This window comes from Cucurbita maxima, unplaced genomic scaffold, assembly GCF_002738345.1.
Source record: "Cucurbita maxima cultivar Rimu unplaced genomic scaffold, Cmax_1.0 Cma_Scf00016, whole genome shotgun sequence".
Taxonomy (NCBI): domain Eukaryota; kingdom Viridiplantae; phylum Streptophyta; class Magnoliopsida; order Cucurbitales; family Cucurbitaceae; genus Cucurbita; species Cucurbita maxima.
In genome coordinates this window covers 3,380,865-3,396,309 of record NW_019272032.1, presented here as the reverse complement: position 1 = coordinate 3,396,309, position 15,445 = coordinate 3,380,865, and the positions used below count along the sequence as shown (strand labels likewise).

General features: G+C 34.0%; 4 protein-coding genes across 6 annotated transcripts in view; 2 read left to right on the top strand and 2 right to left on the bottom strand.

The window, feature by feature from the left end:
- The first annotated feature begins 3,100 nt into the window (after positions 1-3,100).
- Positions 3,101-4,434, top strand: LOC111491211. Its single transcript, XM_023140012.1, has one exon. The coding sequence runs from the start codon at positions 3,303-3,305 to the stop codon at positions 4,236-4,238; it is 936 nt and encodes a 311-aa protein (XP_022995780.1). The 5' UTR covers positions 3,101-3,302; the 3' UTR covers positions 4,239-4,434.
- A 3,056-nt stretch (positions 4,435-7,490) lies between these two features.
- On the top strand, positions 7,491-11,282 carry LOC111491160 (protein FIZZY-RELATED 2-like). Its single transcript, XM_023139932.1, has 10 exons — positions 7,491-8,177; positions 8,274-8,396; positions 8,567-8,671; positions 8,854-9,033; positions 9,229-9,291; positions 9,380-9,574; positions 10,072-10,173; positions 10,261-10,323; positions 10,405-10,473; positions 10,770-11,282. The coding sequence occupies exons 1-10, from the start codon at positions 7,623-7,625 to the stop codon at positions 10,821-10,823; spliced, it is 1,509 nt and encodes a 502-aa protein (XP_022995700.1). The 5' UTR covers positions 7,491-7,622; the 3' UTR covers positions 10,824-11,282.
- A 112-nt stretch (positions 11,283-11,394) lies between these two features.
- Positions 11,395-13,003, bottom strand: LOC111491161 (protein STAY-GREEN, chloroplastic-like). Its single transcript, XM_023139934.1, has 4 exons — positions 12,592-13,003; positions 12,330-12,503; positions 11,955-12,122; positions 11,395-11,823 (listed from the first exon to the last, which is right to left on the bottom strand). Exons 1-4 carry the CDS (start codon positions 12,706-12,708, stop codon positions 11,521-11,523), a joined length of 762 nt encoding a protein of 253 aa, XP_022995702.1. The 5' UTR covers positions 12,709-13,003; the 3' UTR covers positions 11,395-11,520.
- A 1,450-nt stretch (positions 13,004-14,453) lies between these two features.
- Positions 14,454-15,445, bottom strand: part of LOC111491162 (agamous-like MADS-box protein AGL19) — a 3,015-nt gene continuing 2,023 nt past the window's right edge. For all 3 annotated transcript variants that reach the window (XM_023139937.1, XM_023139936.1, XM_023139935.1), the window contains exons 4-8: positions 15,311-15,363; positions 15,109-15,208; positions 14,997-15,038; positions 14,883-14,924; positions 14,454-14,804 (exon numbers count right to left, since the gene is read on the bottom strand). In XM_023139937.1, coding sequence (XP_022995705.1) covers positions 14,679-14,804; positions 14,883-14,924; positions 14,997-15,038; positions 15,109-15,208; positions 15,311-15,363 — 363 coding nt within the window. In that variant the 3' untranslated portion in view covers positions 14,454-14,678. The remainder of the gene's footprint in view (positions 14,805-14,882; positions 14,925-14,996; positions 15,039-15,108; positions 15,209-15,310; positions 15,364-15,445) is intronic.

Below are 15,445 nucleotides of genomic sequence, written 5' to 3'. Positions count from 1 at the left end.
TTTTTTTTTTTTTTTTTTTTTTTTTTTTTTTTTTTTTTTTTTTTTTTTTTTTTTTATATATAAATAATTTACATGTTTAAATACAGCTAATGTACGAATTAAAATATAACATAAGTACATGCAACTATTACACATTAAAATCTTCTTGGATTGTATTTATAAATATTTCCACAATTTTAATTGTGTTATGATTAAATTGATATGCTAAAGAAATAAAGCATTATTAAGTTCTATAATATAGATAGATATATTAAACAAAATAGTGCATTATTGAGCTATATAATACCGACCCAAATTGAAAAAAGCTACAATGTTATTTAATAGAATTATACTAAAAGAAGGGATGATGTGGCACACTTTTCAATGCCTCACCCATCTCCCTCTCATTATTTAATACAATTATTTTAGCGAACAATTAAAAATAAAATTTTTAATACCTCTTTCGATATTATAAACCTTTAAAGAAAACTTTTTTTAATAAAAATATATTATCATGAAATATTTGCATGTATTAAAAAGAAAAAATATGTTACACAAGGTGTTATCTTTATTGGTTATTAAAATAAGTTTGTTTTTGGTCAATAATTGAATGCGTGAGTATGGGAAGCAGCCGACCATTGCTTTTCCCTTCCCACTTTTGTGTTTTTACTGCGTCGGTAATTAATTCATTTATTGGACTACGGATGTAATTAATTATTTTAATGTATATTATACAGTAGCCATCAGTGAAAATGCCTTTTAAAAAGGACAACAAAGAGAGTCAAGCTTGGGGAAAATAACAAATACATCTCCTTATTTTAATGTATATTACTCTTTATTTAGTTTAATGCGCATCTCAAGGCATACATTTAGACCTTAATTGAACTTGTATATGGTCAAGGATTAAAGTATTGAATTTCTATTTTCTTTTATTTCTGCTACAAATTTATTAATCTTACTCCATTTGATTTGAGTTTTCATTTCTTCAAATACGTTTATAGTTATTTTCATTTTTTGTTCACTAAATTAAAAAAAAAAAAAAGATTGTTCGATTTTTTAAAAATATTGATAACAAAAATAAGAAATTTATAAGTAAAAGAGTGTTTATAAGCTTAAATTTTAGTTTAATTAATGTTTGAAAATTTTAAATTTTCACCTGTAAATTTATTTTTTATAACCTCATGGATCACATTTTTCTTTAAAGAAAAGAAAAATAAAAACCTTACAACATTTTTTTTAATAGTTATTATTATAAATTTATTCAACAAACAATTCATTAACTAGTTTACGTTATTAACACGTAACCTATTGACATAAATTATGTCGACAATATATTTTAATAATTAATCTATTCTTTACATTTTTTTTTTCAGATACAATCTAACTTATTTATTTTATAAAAGGGACGAGACATTAATCAAACATATTCGAAGTTTTTCAGTGAAAACCCATGTGGGAGAGCACAGCATCACGTGAGAATAAACCTCATGCAATCAAACTATATATTAAATGAATTGCATTTAAGGAGTCTGTAGAATAGCCTTTAATATTATTTATTCTGTCATATTACAGGTCTACCCTCTAAACCTATATAATTATATTTAGTTAATTAATTAATAAGTTATTTTCTACGTCACTTCAAAAACATATTAACAATTATAAGATTAAGTAATTTTAGACAACATCCTTTAATAATATAATAACACGTCACATCAGCCGTAATCAATATGAGTCAAATGGCATATCAAATCTTATTAGAGATAGTACTTTTTAAGCTTAATAATATGTGAAATGCAAAATAATATAAAATATTTTATGACTGTTTCAATTCATTTATTTTCATAACCAGTCTTATTCCGATGTGGTTTCAATTTATTTGTATATATTTTATCTACTTGGATGTCACAATATCTTTCGCATTTAATTGAAGATTTCATAGTATCATAGCCCTAATATTAAATTTGATAAAGTTATATGTTGCAAATTTGACACTCGTTATAAATAATTGTTACATGGATGGATGATGTATACGTCGAGCCCATCAATAAAATTAATTCCTCTTAAAACGTGTTTTTAATTTTTAAAAATCACTTTAATAAATCAAACACATTTAAAAGTATAAGACTACATATTTAAAAACGATAAAAGTAGTTTTAACTATTTAAAAAACTAATTTATGTCCGATAGACTGAAAAATGGAGAAAAATGAAGAGTTGGGCCTCCTGAGTTGAGCATTTACGGCCCAAGCAGATGGTCACCGTGGCCTTCACAAGCCCATGGTTGAACCACTTTTAGCATTCTCGTGTTTTTATCTTTATTTATTTTTTTTTTTTAAATTAAGGTTTTAACTTATTAAAAAAATAACTTAAATTTCCATTGACAGACATTGTATTCACTAATCTTTTGGTCAAAATATTAATTTTTGGTCAAAGACAATATCATATTATTATATATAAAAAGTAAATATATATAGTTTAGGAAATATAGAAATTTTATCCTTAAACTTGTCATGCATTTATTTACCGTTAATTTTATCAATTGCATATAAGATTTTTAAAAACTGATGCAAAGTATTTGATTTTTTTTTTTCTTTTTTTTTTCTTTTTAAGGCCTCGCACGCGAGAGAAACATCATTATCATGTTCCACACTCCTAAATCATTCCAATTTCCCTACCTTTCCCCCCTGTTTGACTCCATCCTCAAATCTCTAAACCATTTTCTCTTTTATTTTTCTTTAAAATTAAACGCTTCAAGTACAAGAAATTATCATCATCTTAGCCCATTTTATATCAAATTTAAGATTTTGATCCATTTTTAGCAAAGGTTTATGTTCTTTGACTTTATTAGAATGGACATTTGTTTGCTCCAGGAAACTAAAGATATAAGATATGATAAAAGCTTAAACAATTTTCTTACTTTAATTTGAATGTTACTTAGGAAATGAAGCATTCTGTTTCTAATAATCCATTTTAAAATCGCATAATGAATTAAAACAAAATAAAAGTTATAGCAGTACACACATTTGAACATATTAAAATTTCTGTATATATATATATATATATATATTTCAACTATAAAATAATGCGACAAAGACAACTTTTCCTTTCCCTTTTCTCTTTTCTCTTCCTTACAGCTCACTCAGAGAACCTCCCAGATCAAACCAATTTCATTTCCATCTTACATCTAACAGATTTAACTAAGGGAAAGGAAGAAAAAGCTGCTTCCTTCGCATCGCCATTCAACGAGAGCTCTTCTTTTGATACATTCCCATAAGAAAACCAGCAAAACACAGCACCAAAACAGCCCTTCAAACCCATTCTCCGATGGGCTTCTTCTTCTTTTTCTTCTTCTTCTCGTCGGCCTCATCAATGGCCTTCCTCAAAGCTCAGCCCCACAAACTCCAATCAACCCATCTTCTCGATCTCTACATCAGAGATTACACATTCAAGTCCCTCGACAACACAATCAAAACAGGGACACTTCACAACGTCCCACTGCCCCAAAATTTCTCCGGCGTCAACGTCGACACGGCCAGGTTCCGATGCGGAAGTTTACGGCGGTACGGCGCCAGGGTGAAGGAATTCCATCTGGGTGTCGGCGTTTCTTTGAACCCATGTGCGGAGAGAATCGTAATCATCCGACAAAATTTGGGCTCCAATTGGTCCTCCATTTACTTCAACAGCTACCATTTAACTGGTTACCAATTAGTGTCTTCAATTTTGGGGCTTTTGGCTTATAATTCCGGCTACTACAGTAATAGTTCCAGTTCCGCTGTTCCATTTGAGGTTGGAATATCTGCCGGAGAAAAACCCATCACGATAGACTTCAGAAACTCGACGAGAATGGAGAATGTTTCGGGAATGAGGCCAATTTGTGCGAGCTTTGAGAGGGATGGGAGAGTGACTTTGGCAAAGGAAATTTCGCCATTGATATGCTCTGTTTTGAGACAGGGCCATTTTGGGTTGGTAGTGGAGGAGCCAGAGCCGGTGGAGCTGAGGAAAAAGGAGCGGCCGTGGAAGGTAGCGATCGGGAGCTCGATTGGGGCGGCGATCGGAGCGTTTCTGTTGGGGTTGCTTTTGGTGGCGATGTTTGTTAGGGTGAAGAAGAGGACGAGAATGGAGGAGCTGGAAATTAGAGCGTACGAAGAGGAAGCTCTGCAGGTTTCAATGGTCGGACACGTCAGAGCTCCGACGGCTCCGGGGACTCGAACTTTGCCGTCGATCGAACATGAGTATTTGCCACCGTCTCGTCGACGCTGAGATTTGAAGGTGTTTTTGGACAGTTTTAGAGCTATATTCTTTCTGTAACATTAAGATTTTTATTGTACATTTTGAATTGATTTGCGAACACAAACACAACGAAGTTTGGATTTCGCTCCATCTACATGTTTCTGTTTACATCCGAATTGGGATTTTTCTGAAAATTTTAGCTTCAATCGATCTAGTTTTTGGGTATCAGGACCAAATTTATTATTTTTTTTTTTAATTTTAGTTTCAAGTTATCAAATTTTCTAAATATTTGTTAGTCTGGATTAATCAAATATATATATCTTTTTGTATTTGGTTGAGATGAACAAATGCTTTTATTTAAAGTTACGAAACATTATATTTCCACCCTTTCGAAATCATTTCAAGCGTGGGAAAGATTTTTTTTTTTTTCTTTCAATTTTATCATTTTAGCTCTTCCTTATGAATTGTCCCTATCGTCCTTGTCTTATAATCCTATCAAATATTCAATTATATTCTATTTAATTTAGTTCATATAGCACAATTAAATTTCATAAATGGTTCCTATCATACTAAGTAAATGCATACTAACTCACCTTTGTCATTAGGTTGGTTTGGTCTAGCCTGAACCTAAAAAAATCCAAATTAGGCTTGGGCTCAACCTTAGTGGGCTTAATTACGTTTGGTTGGGCTGAGCTGACCCAATTTTCAATAATCAATCCTTACATTTGGTTCATTCCAGTAAAGTTTAATTTGGATTTCCATATAGAGTAAATTTGTTTTTTTTAACTCAATGTTATTACGATTTATTAAAACTTACGTAAGTTATTTTAAAATTTTGATATTATTATTAATTTAAATTAATAAAATGTTGGATCATAAAGTTTCTTTTAATTAAAAACTATGATATTTGAATTATAAAAATATATGGAAGATTTTACTTTTGTTTACTTGTGTACATAGTTTGTCCGATAACCGTGACTTGATTAGGTATCCAAATAATTCAAATGGACTGGTCCATGTGTCAACTTGCTCTAAAAAAATATAACAAAACTTTCATACCATATATATTTGTTATATCTACGATAATTAAAAATGATCTATATTATTTAATAGGGTACATAGATTGAAACATGAAAATTAGAAATAATAAATTTAAAGGTTATTCGGTCAAACATAATAGACTTTCAGTAGTAAGTAATGATATTAACAAATTAAACTTATGTCGGCATAAGCAGATAAAACAATTCTACTTTTTTTAATCATTTATCGCAAGTTCCAAATGACTGTTTTTACTCATTTATCGTAAGTTCCAAATTTCAGTTTTGTGCTTTAACGTCGCATACGTTTCTAAAACACTATTAATTAAAAAAAAAAAAAAGTTGCCTTGTTTTTTTGCTTCACTCTAATATTTCTTGTAAATTAATTTTCTTTGTTCCCTTTCTCGTCACTTGGATGGGAACATTTACTAACATCGCTTAGACACGACAATATGGTTTATTGGGTAACATACAATTTTTTTTTTCAGTAATTATATTCCGAATGAATCTCGACTGAGACCAAATTTTCAAAATTCTTAAGGATCCAACTATTTTTTTAAGAGAAATAGAACGTGACTTTCTAGTCATGTTACAATAATTTAGGGTGGTAGGTTACTAAACTTTTGATATCGAAATGTATTTAGTGAGAAAAAGGAAAAAGTAAAATGGTAAAATGGGAAAGAATGAAAATAATGGGTATGGACCCAATTGCCAAATAAAGGCTAACCTTGTAAAAGAGGAATGGTCACACTCTTATTTACCTGTCTTTAAAAATGGGCTTGGCCCTCAATTTTAAGGGTTTGCATTAATGATTCAACCACCTACCTCCGTAACAGCTTGACATAAAAATCATTAAGTTATATTAATTTATTCTACTGCATTGTTGTTTGTATAAGAGTTTTATAAGTCAGACCTTTGATACAGATATTTTCAATGTATCTATAGCAAGAGAGGTGATGCACAAACCACCATGGAGAGATGGTCGCACACAGGTTTACCATGCATATAAAATCAATGGGTTTGAGTTAAAGGCGTGAGAAATCCTTGGTTTTGTCTACACCTACGAGCATGTATGGGATTTGTTTTCCTTTTGACCAATTTGTAAGGAAGAAATGGACAAAAAAAATATGAAAATCGCCTCAAGAGATCAGTGTCGGAAGTACACGTTTGAGCCTTTTATTGGGCTGCATGTTAATTTCCGTTTCAAAGGCTTGTCTGACCTTCCGGCCCAAATTCCAAGCCCATTAATTACAAGATTCTACTACTCCCTTGCATTTTTATCCTTGGATTAAACCCTAATTATACAATCTCTCTCTCTCTCTCTCTCTCTTTTTAAGAATTTGTTAAAATTTGTTTACAAAAGTAAATTACTTAATATGTGACCATACCTCTTGAAAAATTAGAATTATAATAATAATAATTTAGTGATCTGTTCACTGTTATAAAAATATTAACCAAAGCTTATATGAAAATTACCCATAAACATTTAATGCATCAAAGATAAACTCGAGAATCCAAAAAAACAGACATTCTATATTTTGACTTCAAAAAGGACAAAATTTTTTATTTTTCTAAAGAAAACCACAGTAACTTCCTTTTTTCTTTTTCCAAACATAACCCACAGTTGACTTTAATTTAATGGTAAAATTTGAAGATAAAAATGGATTGTAAAATTGAAAAGAAAAGAAAAAGAAAACGAAAGAAATGAGAAAGGGTTCCTATACCTACCAATTAAGTAAAGATATTATATTTATATTTGAATTTGTCTTTTGCGAAGAAATAAAATAAAAACATAAAAGTGGAGATTCAAATCTGTAGAGGTAGGCTATATATAAGAATCCAGACTAAAATAATAAGGTGAAAAATGAGGATTAATAAGAAATGAATTTAGTAAAGGGAGAGTTGATGCAATAATATTGGGAGGGGGATGTGTGGGGGTTATTAAATAGGAATTAAAGTAAGGAGTAGTGTTAGAGTGTTAGAGTTGGGTTGGGCCAATAAAAACAGTTAAACCCAATGGAAAGTGGCAGTAGCCACGTAGATTTCCCGGGAAAAAGCCTTACCTTTTACCTATGTTTTTTTTTTTGTTTTTTTTTTTTTTTTTGCCGGGAACATCCCCGCTGTCAAAATGTCTCTNTTTTTTTTTTTTTTTTTTTTTTTTTTTTTTTTTGCCGGGAACATCCCCGCTGTCAAAATGTCTCTCTCCGTCTTCCTCTCCGTCTATTACAACCCCTCTTCTCCCTTTTACTCACCATGTTCCCTTAGTCTCTCTATTTCCTCTCTATTTCTCTCTGTCCCTATCTCTCTCTCTCTCTCTCTCTCTCTCTCTCTCTCTCTCCTCCCCAATTCCTTTCAGATCTCTTCCATTGATCCTCCAATGGAAGATCAACCCATTCCTCAGAGGACCCAACAATCATCTTCCAGGCCTTCTCCTTCTCCTTCTTCTTCCTCCAATTCCTCATCCTCCCACCTCAATTTGCCCCCTTCAATGTCCCGAGCCCCTCATTCTCTTGAAACCCTAACCCCATCTCGCCAAATTGACCGCATGATCAATATTAATCACCATTTGTCGCCTTCCAGAGCCATCTACTCCGATAGGTTCATTCCCAGTAGATCTGGTTCCAATTTTGCCTTCTTTGATATTTCCCCTGTCTCCAATTCCCACTCCGATGCTCGGGAAGATACTTCCTCTGCCTACGTTACCCTGCTTCGCACCGCTTTGTTTGGCCCTGATGCTGGAGTAGTTCCTCCTGCTACTCCCGAGAAGAGGACCTCCCCAATGTCGCTTCCCAATCATAATATCTTTCGCTACAAGACGGAGACCAGGAGGTCAATGGACTCCCTCTCGCCTTTTGGCTTTGATAATGCAGCTCCTGGGATTAATCCTAGTCCGGTTAAGACTCCACGGAAGGTTCCTCGATCGCCTTATAAGGTGATTTTTGTTTTTCTTTAACGCGGATTTGGGGTTGATTGGTCTTTGGATTTTATAACGTGTTTCTTTCTTTCTTCTCCTTCTCTGCATTCTTAGGTCTTGGATGCACCTGCTCTGCAAGATGATTTTTATCTGAATCTTGTGGATTGGTCTTCGCATAATGTCCTGGCTGTTGGGCTGGGTAATTGTGTTTATCTCTGGAATGCTTGTAGCAGCAAGGTAACCCTCTGCCTGCCCTTTGATTTCTGTTTCCTATTCGTGGATTGACCGATCTGTGATATCTTTCATTACAAGTATAAGATAGTTTTAGATTCTTAGAATTAGTCTGAATGAACTATATTTTATGCATGTAATGTATGTTTAGTTATTAAGCAGCATTATTTTTGCAGGTCACCAAGTTATGCGACTTGGGAATTGATGACAGTGTGTGTTCAGTAGGCTGGGCACAGCGTGGAACTCATCTTGCTGTTGGCACTAGCAATGGGAAAGTACAGGTTAGTGATGATGAGTTAACTCTGTGCATGTTCTTGCATGGGAACTTCAATTTGTTCTTTTGTTCCTTTAGCTCTTATGGAAGTTTAGTATTTGAGAATTGCATAACTGAGATTCCGATGGATATGATTATGTGCCTGCTTTCAGTGTTGATTAACCCGTGCTCTAACATTCATCTCTCTAGATTTGGGATGCATCACGCTGTAAAAGGATCAGGACCATGGAGGGCCATCGATTACGAATTGGGGCCTTAGCTTGGAGCTCATCTCTTTTATCATCTGGTAGCCGGGACAAGAGTATTCTTCAGAGAGATATTCGGGCTCAGGATGATTTTGTGTCTAAACTTTCAGGCCATAAATCAGAGGTGATGCTTACAGACATGTTATTTCTTCCTGGCTCCCACTAAACTTCAGGGTCATTTAAAAGGCTTCATCTATTTAAATCATTTTAGTATTGCCATATTATGTTTCGCATTGGATCTTCTTAGGGTCATTATACTCTGTCTCTTGTTTTTCTTTTACCGGTTTCTTAGCCCGAGAGTGCAACTGTTGTATTGTAGGTTTGTGGATTGAAATGGTCATACGACAACCGTGAATTAGCATCAGGAGGGAATGATAACAGAGTACGATATACTGTTTTCTTCCATCTTGTATCCCAGCTTGTTTTTCCTTCTTCCATGATGACTGATATTTGTTGTGATCTGCTTTCAGTTATTTGTTTGGAATCAACATTCAACCCAACCAGTACTTAAATTTTATGAGCACACAGCTGCTGTAAAAGCTATAGCATGGTCTCCTCATCTTCATGGACTACTTGCATCAGGGGGTGGAACCGCAGATCGATGTATTCGTTTTTGGAACACCACCACTAATACACACTTGAGCTGCATGGATACTGGAAGTCAGGTAATTGATGTTTATTTCCTTTCTTTTGTAACATATTTTCCATGTTTTGTTCTGTGATTCGAGCTTGGTTAGATGGAATGTGCCAACCTCCAGCTAAAATAATTCTAGAATTGTTTGTTCAAGATGGAGATCAAATGCCGGAATGATTAATTTTTCTTGATTACTGACTTTTTGCTAATATTTGATCGTAATAAGGGAGACTTTCTGGAGTTTAAAAAAAAAAAAAAAAAAAAGGTTGGTTGGACGCCCTTGAATTTCTATTATTCCCAACCTGGTATATGCTGTTTGGTTTCATCAAAATAATTCAATTTGAGGTAGCTGTTGACGTGTCTGCTATCAAGACTTGTCTTAATCTCCCTAGACCCATTTGGTTCTGAAGTTTGGATTTATCATTGAAGAACCTAGATGGGATATATATGTTATCTGGGGAATAATTGTTGATTGGCCTTACTTCATTATCAAAATTTGAGATAAACCATTTTCGTTTCATGGGACAGGTATGCAATCTGGCATGGTCTAAGAATGTTAATGAACTTGTTAGTACTCATGGATTCTCCCAAAACCAAATAATAGTCTGGAGATATCCAACTATGTCCAAGGTCCGTTGGGCTTGTCCCTTTTCCTCTGTAGACCGTAGTCATATTGTGTTGTTTCATAGTCTAACTTTAGTTTATGCCTTTATGCAGTTGGCAACACTGACTGGCCATACATTCAGAGTTCTTTATCTTGCTATATCCCCTGATGGACAGGTAGCTTATTGACTCACTTCCTTTCCTGATCTCATATGGATGGTTTACTTGTTTTTTTGATCGAATTCTTTTCCCTTGCAGACCATTGTAACAGGAGCTGGTGATGAGACTCTAAGATTTTGGAATGTCTTCCCCTCGCCAAAATCTCAGGTAAAGAAATTATCCTGTCCATTTGCACATGATGTGAAATTACATGTGATATCTCGTATCCCTTGAATGTAGTCTTTTCGTTGACATCACTTTCTGAATCAGATCAAGATAAGTTTATAGTTAGACAAAATCAAGAGCTGCTATTGAGCTGTCTTGAACATTTTCAGCATTTTAAATGATATCTTTGCACATGTTTGTCTGACATGTTGTTCTTGGGATCCTTATGGAAAGGAATTCTCTTCTGTTCCATTTCATTGTCAACTCAATCTCACATATGGGTTTAAATTATACTGCAGAACACAGAGAATGAAATCGGAGCGTCCTTCCTTGGACGAACCACAATTCGTTAACGGTCGAGGAATCGTCCGGTCAGCACTTATAACACATACCCTTCAAATTTCTCGCACCATCTTTTTTTGAGGAATAAAGACAAGGATTTTGTCACACTGGTTTAAAAAGATTCAAAGTGAAGAACTTAACCAAATCTGGTCTGCAATAGCCAGAAATCAAAGCTACATGAGATCTGAGAAAGCTATAGATGAAAAAGGAAGTAATGGATTTTGCAAGAGTGTTACAGGGGAGGAGATGGTCTGAAATCTCCCTTATTATCTTCCCCCACTTCAATACAAAAAAAATATACAGTTTAGTAAATAATCACCCCATATTTTGATCATTACTTCCGTGACTTGTAAATTTAAGAGAGGAGAGAATATTTATTCATATGATTCATTCATAGATATTGGGGTATAATTCATGTACATATGTATTATTCTTTTCCATTATAGTTTCAAATCTTAAATTTCTTTTGTGGGACTGATAGTTATTTAATATCATCAGAAATCAACACTAGGAGAAAATGTGGTTAGTTATTACTATTATCATTATAAATGTCTCATTAAAACTCCATTTAACACGATAAAACGACCACAAAGATTAACGAATTAAAATCGAAACTATAAAACATACCGGATCGAAACACGATTGCGAAAGGTGTATATTATATAATGTGAAGTATTTACATTTAAGCTTAAACCCCAGCCAAACCAATCAGGTACTCTCCAACTCATTTTTGGGTGACCATGAAATGGAAGGGATGGTTGGGAAGCAACAAGAGCAGTCTTCTTGGCAAGGTTTGGGCCGCTCCATTTGGCCCATATCCCATATGGACCCGTCTGAATTGGACCCATCAAGTCCAGCTGAAGGTGGGGCTGGATCCTTGAGTGGGCCCCAGCATTCAACTTTGTTGAATTCTGGGATCTTTGAATGGAAATAAACCCAGACCAACGCATCCTGTAATTCTGGGTAATTGTTGAATAAATCCACATCTCCATGGACAAACGCATTCAGAACCTGCAATTATTAGGGGGTAAGGTAAAACCGTAGAATCCAACAGCCCGTTCTAGACTTCAATCATGTCCAAAATAATGAGTGCGTCCTTAATGAACCTAAAATGAAAAGAGAGAGAAGTAAAAGGAGATCACCACAGGGAGTTCTTTGCGGAAGATGAAGTATCTGAGATTAGCACAGAGATCTAAAAGAAAATGGCCGCCGCTGATATGGCAATGAACATGAAGCGACATCTTTCCCTTCACCTTCTTCCACTCTCCCACCACTTCATCTCTTTGTAGCCAATTATACCATCCTTGCAGCTGCATTTTAAATCCATCAAACCACAGATTTACCATTTTTTTTTTACTTTATATTCTTAGTTAGATCTGTGTAAAACTTGCCGGTTTTGGATCAATTATTCAACGACTTGCCTTTCATTAGTAGTATCAATATTATGTTGAAATTTTCATTCTGGATTACTCGCGGAATCTGTAAATCGAAAAGGGGGAACAAAAAAAAGGGGTTACCTGAGAGTTGTTAATGGTCTGAGAAATAGCGAGAGTAAGTTTAGAGGTAATATCGCTGTGTGTAAGCGTGTAAGTCCTGGGAAATTTTCCAGGATGCTTCTTCTCATCCACTCCTAAAAACAGAACCTTCAACTTGGAAGCTTCAAATATGGCCGGCCCAAACAGCCTCGCTACCTGATCAACAAATCAAAACAAAACCCATCTTCAAAAATCCATTCTTTAATCAAAAATCAAAAAGAAAAGAAGCAGAAATCTTGCATACAGGAACCATAGCATGGTTCTTCTTCTTGGACTTGCGTTTAGAAGGAAACAGAGAGGAACTCTGATATGGGTTTGAAGGAGCAAGAAGAACAGAAGAATTCGCCGTCAAACCCCTCATTTTTGTTTGTTCTTCTGCGTTTCTCCGATGGCGTTTGCTTTTGGGGATTGAGTTGCAGAATTAGGCCCAGAAAGTCGGGAGTTGGTCCGTTGAAAAAGAAATGCTCTGGAATGGTATTGCGAAAAACAAGGCTTCTACGAAACAAAAGGAAAAAGGAAAAAGGAAAAAGAAAAAGAAAACGCGAGAAAGAATAAATTAGGGGCTTCTTTTTTCTTCTCTGTGTATTGGTTTGGTGTAATCTAGAAATTTGGAGAATTAGAAGCGTGTTGGAAAAGAATTGCGTTGCTGCTCGCGGTTGCTTCAAGCACGCCACTCCCTGCGCTTAAGTAAGCTTCCAGCTCTTCCACCTTCTTACGTGGACGGCTGCTTAAACGACACCGTTACCATAATTGACTTTAATTTCCTCCAATCAAAATCCTTCATTAATTTAGCCGGAAACCTTTCCTTTCTTTTCTATTTTAGTGTACGGATATATTTTCTTAAATTCCTAATTTATTTTGATTTCTTTTTTCTCACGTGTTAATATTATTTACCTGAATTACCTCAAATTATTGAAATCTAAAAAAGTAATTGATCTTAAACTTTAATTTATTTATTACCTAAAATTGTAAGTTTAGAAATAAACAAGATTTTATAAGAGTATTGATAAATAATGTAATTTTAAAAGATTGGTTTCTTGTTATATTTTTATTTATTAAGTAATTTAATGTAGGGTTTTTTTTCTCTCTTTCTTTTTTCGTGTTAAACGTTGTTGTTGTCCCTACCTGTATAATTATTTTTTAAAATTAAATCTTGGTGGGATCGTCGTATCATTTCAATCTTTCACATGCAAGATTCTTACCCCACTCTCAAGATTGTATGTTTCTATCTAAACTTACCCTACCTATATCTCCTTTTGGATAGATGTGAGAAAGATTGAATTTTTCGTTCGAATCCAGATTCGATATGTGATGGCCTGTGCATCCGACTCCAACATGATCATATTACTTACTTTCGTTTTTATGAGAGAAAAGTATCCCCATATATACATGAATCATTATAACATGTTCATTCAAAGTGTCACGTCAAAACTATTACGGTTGTCTGAGATATGAAATTCCTAACTTCTCCTCTATTGAAAAGAACCAACAATCGTTCAGAGTTCATGGTAGTAGTTTACAACGTTATTCATGAGCCAAATACTATAGAATTATTAATCACGGGATGGGAAAGAAAGATTTTTGTTTCTAAGTTAAAATATCAATCAGCACTTTAAAACTTTAAATTCTAAATATTTAACTAAAAAAATACATTGGTTAAACAATAATTTGAAGAGTTAAAAATTTAACAACACGTTCATAATAGAATTCATGCCTAAAATTCGGAAAAGCACATAATGGTCCCGACGTTCTCCTACATCTTATTTCTTGCTTCTAAAAGACTAATTTTGGGTGATATAATACATAGTTTTGAAAGAAAAAAAAATAGTTAATGTTATAAAGAAGAAATTTGAGGGTTTAATTGGTGGAGGTCATTGTCACAAGTCCCACCAAATTTGGGGAAAATGAAGGAAATCAGAAGGACAGCCAATTTTGGGTAAAATCCTAATTTCCAAATTAGGGTTCAACTTTTGGGTGATTCAATCTCTCTGTACGATACTGCACATGGGAGAGAAAAGCCCATAACCCTAACTTAACTTTATTATGATTTCATTAAACCACCAAATTTCCACATTTTTTTAAAAGCAACGTAACCATAAAAAGAGAAACATAAACATGTTATGCAGTGAAACCACATGGAAAAATCAGGTAGAAAAGAACATTATCCGACAAGGAACTCTTCCTAAATATACAGATAGTTTGATTCCTCGAAACAGTATTTAATCAAACATTTTATCAGAAACCAGTTTTTTTGGTTTCACTTGTAGTGTTAATACTGCATGTAAAAAACTCACCTTTTTTGGGGGGTTCAACACAAAGCTTGTGTCTTTATTAAGTGGGTTGATTATGAAGATATCTACACAGGAAGCCACTGCCGCCTCTTCTTTCTGATGGCCCTATGAACAGTTGGGTCTCAACATCCATGGCCTCTTCTTGGTGCTTCCATTCACTTCCAACCTGAAAAACCATTCATTTTCTTGTTTGAATTTTATGGATTTGTACGAGGAACAGTTCCAGGGAAAAAGATTGCTTGACCTTCTTCAGGAGAGCTGCATTTTCTTCCAGCAACATCTTCTCCTATTCACCAAATCAAAATTCAAATCACCAATAGTTTTAATTCATTTATATAAATAACGTAATGAAAATTACCTCTTCCTTCAGCTTCGTAATTTCTTCCTTCAGCAATTGATACTGAAATTGAAACAAAATAAGAACAAATCTAAAAAGGGGAAATGTTTTAGAATCTCAGACATGAATGTACCTTTCTTGACCTAATTTTGGTTAAGCTTCTTTCAATTTGCCTTTCAAGCTGCTGCAACTCTTCCATGGAGCACAAATCCAAGCCATCTCCCATCAATTTTCTGTACTATTTCATGAGAGCTTGAGCATGTTTGTAGATTAATAAATATGTAAGAAAATAGGAGAGAATTTTTTTTTTCGTGTTCTTCAAAATAATCTCAAACCTTTTACAAACTTCAAGGTGCTGTAACTTCTTAGTCATGCAGTCCTTCTCCAACTTTCAATCCAAACAAATTCATCAGTTCATCAGATTATTCAAACACATGAAACATGGAAAACAAAAAAAAAAAAAAAAAAAA

Excerpts from the sequence above, each read along its gene's own strand:
- LOC111491211 (XM_023140012.1), top strand. The coding sequence starts at position 3,303 with ATGGGCTTCTTCTTCTTTTTCTTCTTCTTCTCGTCGGCCTCATCAATG.
- LOC111491160 (XM_023139932.1), top strand. The coding sequence starts at position 7,623 with ATGGAAGATCAACCCATTCCTCAGAGGACCCAACAATCATCTTCCAGG. Across the intron at positions 8,178-8,273 it reads TTCCTCGATCGCCTTATAAG|GTCTTGGATGCACCTGCTCT; the intron begins GTGATTTTTGTT and ends CTGCATTCTTAG. Across the intron at positions 8,397-8,566 it reads GGAATGCTTGTAGCAGCAAG|GTCACCAAGTTATGCGACTT; the intron begins GTAACCCTCTGC and ends TTATTTTTGCAG.
- LOC111491161 (XM_023139934.1), bottom strand. The coding sequence starts at position 12,708 with ATGAGGGGTTTGACGGCGAATTCTTCTGTTCTTCTTGCTCCTTCAAAC. Across the intron at positions 12,123-12,329 it reads AGACCATTAACAACTCTCAG|CTGCAAGGATGGTATAATTG; the intron begins GTAACCCCTTTT and ends TTTAAAATGCAG. Across the intron at positions 11,824-11,954 it reads TCCGCAAAGAACTCCCTGTG|GTTCTGAATGCGTTTGTCCA; the intron begins GTGATCTCCTTT and ends TAATAATTGCAG.